This window comes from Schistosoma haematobium, chromosome 6 (assembly GCF_000699445.3).
Source record: "Schistosoma haematobium chromosome 6, whole genome shotgun sequence".
NCBI lineage: Eukaryota > Metazoa > Platyhelminthes > Trematoda > Strigeidida > Schistosomatidae > Schistosoma > Schistosoma haematobium.
In genome coordinates this window covers 1,934,836-1,940,361 of record NC_067201.1, presented here as the reverse complement: position 1 = coordinate 1,940,361, position 5,526 = coordinate 1,934,836, and the positions used below count along the sequence as shown (strand labels likewise).

The following is a 5,526-nucleotide window of genomic DNA, read 5'->3' as shown; positions in this document are numbered from 1 at the left end:
ATAATTTCTGGTCAACATTCACATTAACGGTAATTCCTGTAGCTTGTACATGCTAAGGAAATTACAGTCAAAGCGGAGAAATGATTGGTTGAAATTGATTGGACGATGTGCAATAATCATGCATCGGAAAAGCATACCCATCATAAACTATCGGGATTAATTGACGGTCATCGAATTCACTTATGTTGACAATAACTATATAAGTCAATCAACAAAACCATGAATTGAATTGCACATCGACATCTCGAATAATTGCAAATCATCTAAATCAGTAGTTATTTAACTCCAATAGCTTTCTATTATTGTAACATGCTGATGACATTATTAACGTTTGATGTTGTTCAAGTGACGAAACCAAATTAACTTCCATCCGATCGCTACAATAATATGATAAAAAAATCGAAACTATGTCGAAAATATTCACATGGTATGGAGTTGTAGAATTACCGTCTACTTCGTTGTTAATGCTCATTTAATAAAAAGTAATCCTAAAATTGTAGAGTTATCATGACAGAACTGCCTAATCCATGAGATCTTATGTGGAAGTCACATTATCGTCTACACCAACTCATTGCAACGTAACAATCGCCAATGCATGATGAAGAACAGGCCTAGGCTGGAGATAAAACAGTAGTTTTTCGATATGGACAAAGATAAGTTTGCGTAAGTTTGACTTCGCTTGCAAGCCGAGCCATGCCATCCGATCATTTCGATTTAATTCAATTCATTGTTCACGCCTTATCCATTGTTGGGTTCTTTTCCGCGTTAGATGCCGAATACCTATTTCCCTAATTATCTTGTGTTCAGCTTTGATAGAAGTGTATTGAGTGCCCAATGTCACTACACTACTCTCCCACCAGAATCAACGTGACGTCGGTTCGATATCAAATTGAATGGAATTGATGCGCGCCGGAGGTTACCAAGAATAATAAGAATCCTCCGTGTATTGATAAGCTGATCGATTAATAAAACAAGGCGGTAGCAACTGATTGAGAAGTACATGTAATAATTCTAAAATGTCTGTTATAATGCTTAACACGCTTAAAATTAAAAACCTACATGAATATTATTTGTACGTCAAGAATGGCAGGATTATTAAAATAAAGAACGATTTAGTATAGTGATATTTTAACAAGTCATAATAGAATGGATAGTACTAACATTGAGTTAGTGGCTTCACTAACAGGCCGTATGATTAATTTTAAAATGTTAAGTTTTATTCTTAACACATCAAATAAATAGATGTCTATGTGAAGATTGTATAGGAGTTGAACAAAGTGGGACTTTAATAATTAAGAATGATTTCGTGTATAGATATTTCAATAGATCGCCATAAGATCCGTAGCAATGGCTGTAGGTTAACAGTATTTCACGTAAAGAAATATTAAAAACAATCAATTTTCTGGAAAATTTAATATTGGTACTATTTTTGATTGAAATTGTAAAGTCAGATAACGTTTATGTCGGTTCGCTGCTTATATAAGTTGATTTCCAGTTGCATCTGCATTAGTAGGCTAACTGAAAGAACAAAATTATTACCGTGGAGAAGAATTCCTACTAGTGTTCCATTCAGTTTGATACGGTTTATTCAGCTACGGGGAGATTTTCTGCACCTTCTTTTTACTTGACCGTGATATAATTTAGTAATACTAAGAATACATATGAACGGTTATCAATACGTGAAATGTGATGATTGTGTGTATTTTGCACAGCTAGCTAAGAGCAGTTCGTTAAACATAAGTATATCCGTGAGATATATGCTCTAGACTCAATGTTGTGATTCGCTACAGACTATTTATTTCTATTCATATCTACCGGTTGATGGTGCATACAGGTTAGTTGTAGGGCGGAATACGATTTAAATGAGATATGGCGGTTACAAGTTGTTGAAATCAACTATGTGCCGCAGTTATAGGTGATGTGGTGCTGCAAGATGTCTTCCGCTAAACAAACCTTTACAAGATGATTGAAAGTGAGTGATGCTCGTACGATTGCCGGGGAGAATATAAGTTGTAACCAAGTGAAGTATAAATCCCACCGTCACTATTGAGTCACCTGAGTTAATGAGCCCGACTTCAGTTGATCGATAGAATTCGACAACTCTAAGGATTGAAAGTACAGTAAGTATAATGGTACGATGTGATCACTCGATGTAAATATTTCAGTCTTACTGGTGCTGTCATCTTATTTGTTCCAGTAGTGTAAACACTCAAAGAATCGCGAATAAATTATCATCATTCTTTGTGAGTGTTTGTCTTCCCTATATTGTTGATGTTGATGACGGCGATCAATTGGTCACTCGTGTGTGATATAAGTGCATTCTAATTGGACTGCGTCAATATCGTCAATATTCACAAGGATTTTTGAAAAATCTGATAGTGGTGTGTAGTGAAACCCAGAACACGTGTTCATGAACACCCGTGTTGAAGAAGTCAGTTGTTGGCCGAACTCAGTAATTTATTGGATTTCATGTCCCGCGCTTGTCGTGGTTGGTGTTGTGTTCCGCTATGAAATTGAACTATTTGAGTGTGATTGTGTTGAAGATACGATATTCTTGTATCAAACTAACGTAAACTTTGCTCATCATGAGACGCTAATTAATTTTAGTAAATGCGGTTTTATTCTGATTAGTAATAAAAGTGGGTGTACAATCAATATATAATGAGTGCACTTTCGACTAATATCGTTGTTTTTAAGGGTAAAAAATCTTCGCTCGTATCATTCTGTGTGTTCTTAATTCACGTTATGAGAATTGCAACGTTTCCTCGATTTACTAAGCATGAGTAACAAGCAACCAGAATTGTAACTCATGAACTAATGACGCTTCTAAATAACAATTTAATAAAAATCAAGTTCTACTCTTGCGTAAGAAATCACTATTCAGAAAAGTCTGATTATTCCACTTGTCGGTGTACTAATTAAATCTAATGAAATCAAATGTGTGCAATCACTACGTAAACTGTGATGGCTGACACATAGTGTATTCACTGAATAATCTTTAACCAATAACAAACGTATGTTTGTGTCTAAATGTTTGAAAATTTTGGTGTAGTATGAATAGTTTGTGTATATAAAATGTAATGCGGTGGTTGATTTAAACGTCTGTGGTAAATATTAAAGACAATCAATAATGCCTTCAGGTGGTATGCAAAAAACAGTTTGAAAATAATGCGTGCCGAAATATTTATCATAATGTCAGTGGCATTCATCACAATGCTTCACTTTGTTGACGCAGGTGCGTACGGTCCTTGTTTGACTGGTAAGTGTTATGTTTTTGTTTCCTACTCAGATCAAACTATATCTGGAATTAATAGTACTAACCAAAACATTATGTTTCTTCTCTCTACAGACACAGAGATTACTGAGACAGTAACAACTACAGCAAGGACAACAGTTGATACACAAACAACAGTAGATACAAAAACAACGGATGTCACAAAGGAAACCGAAGAAGTGATTGAAATATTAGTCGTTTGAACTACAACGTAAAATTTAAGATAATTGTAAGTTGGTTGAAATGTATAATGTTGCACAAAAATATATCTCAGTGTTCTTCAAGTCGATTCTTCATTTGGATATCACATGTTTTTCAACAATTTTGTACATGATGATTACACAATAAAATGCAAATATTATTTCTGTGCACGCATAATTGTTTTCAATTACCTGCCGATTAGTTGTTAATTGCTATTAATATCTATTATGTACTGAGAAAATTGAAGTGTTATCAAGCACATACATGCAAGACTGACGATTAAGACAAGAGTGAATTATTAACGAACATGAGAAAAAATGGCATCATTCAGTGTGTGAGGGATTGTTCATTGATCCTATCTGTTTCTAGAATAGTGATCTAGTCAATAATTGTAATGTATATTTTACAGTCTAAAGTAACACGGCCAAAAATCAGTTTCTACAGGAGGAAGATTTGCAACCCAGAAGTATAGTTTTGTGAAGCATTAATTCTTGCGAGTTGTTTATTTCAAAACGGATGCTTTTATTGTCGTGCTAAACGACTATGTCACCACAATCCACATAAAGAAGAAGAGAAGTATGTAAATTTCTTCTCAACTGACCTGATGAAGCTTGTTCTATCAGCATTTATGAGAATATTCAGTCTATTTTTCCACATCAATGACGCGAATTTACTCCATTCGAATGCGCCATGAAGCAAATCGATAGTGCAAAGTACTATTTGCAAATCGCACATGTGCACCAATAATAATATAATTAATAAAAATATTGGAGTTCGATTATTGAAGAAACGATAAATTGAAGCTCCCACAAACATCATATATGTTAGAAAAGAGTGATCCATTTGAGTTATAATTTTGAAGATTCAGATAGCCATTTCTTAGTGAAATCATAACATATACGCGTAGTAGGTAGACTGTCAACATGACTGGATTCTACGTTGTTTGCAGTCGTCTAACAGAACCTCTCTGTGGTTATTGGCCACACATTATTTATCACCATTTACACACCGTTATTGATTTGTGATGAAATGTCTGTGATTTCTTGATTGTCTATCTTATTCAGGCAGAACTGAATTCGTATAAATATAGTTAAATTTTAAAAAAAGATATCTATAGGATGATAGAAAAGATTGCATTGCAAAGATGGATTCGAGAATAAATAACAAATGAGGTTATGTACTACGTACTGTCAATAAATAGTAGATTTCGGATGAAACGAAAGATTGGCAAAGTGCTACCCACTGTTGTTTTGTTGTAGTAGATTGATTTAACTGTTTCCAACCATATAGAGAGAAGTAAATAGATCATTACTCCTAGTATATAAAATAATCCAAACGCGTGAATCAAACTGTGTGCTTAGTTGAGTAAGAAGAAGGCCTAATAAGTACGACCTGGATATAGTGATAAGGAAGATAACATTTCAATCTTCGAAGTACTTATTGAAATCATTAACGTCTTTATAATTAGTTTATCTTTGGTGTTTCAGTTCACATGAAATCCTTTCTGTGTAGTTTTGTGATCTTTTTCTGTTAGTGTATGCCATAATTCTTGCCTGCAACAATCATAAAACAATCTAGGAAACTAATCAATGTGTTTATTAAAGCACACGAAGGTACTATGGAATATATGAAAAAACGTAAATTCCATTTTCAGATGCTGTAATCTATCGAACATCAGATGTCGAACCACTAAGGAAATCGTATTGCAATAAAACATCGATTAGAGTATATCTCAATCTTAACAGCTTTTGTCCACATATTTGAAAAAGGAAGACTTGACGAGCGCAAAATTGATGAATATCACGGTGTCCAGTGTATATTATTATACACATTCGTAGCTATAATTTCGTTCAAATTATTGTTAAACTTCATTCCCTTTAAACAATGCCTATGAACTGTTATGAATGGAAGGAATTGTCATCTAGAATTGCAGAATGGGTCAACTTATTACTGGAAATCAGAGAACCAATTGTGTTATAAAGTTCAGTAATTCAGGTAGTCAATTCAATTTGATACTCTCACTTAACCTACATGCTATTGGAAATCGTGTT

The 5,526-nt window shown here is 34.0% G+C and overlaps 1 protein-coding gene across 1 annotated transcript; it reads left to right on the top strand.

Annotated features, from left to right (window-relative positions):
* The first annotated feature begins 3,100 nt into the window (after positions 1-3,100).
* On the top strand, positions 3,101-3,639 carry MS3_00008289 (uncharacterized protein). The gene has a single exon (XM_051216651.1). The coding sequence runs from the start codon at positions 3,169-3,171 to the stop codon at positions 3,475-3,477; it is 309 nt and encodes a 102-aa protein (XP_051065244.1). The 5' UTR covers positions 3,101-3,168; the 3' UTR covers positions 3,478-3,639.
* The last annotated feature ends 1,887 nt before the right edge of the window (positions 3,640-5,526 follow it).

What these genes read in the sequence shown, in the direction of transcription:
- MS3_00008289 (XM_051216651.1), top strand. Translation starts at nt 3,169, where the DNA reads ATGCGTGCCGAAATATTTATCATAATGTCAGTGGCATTCATCACAATG.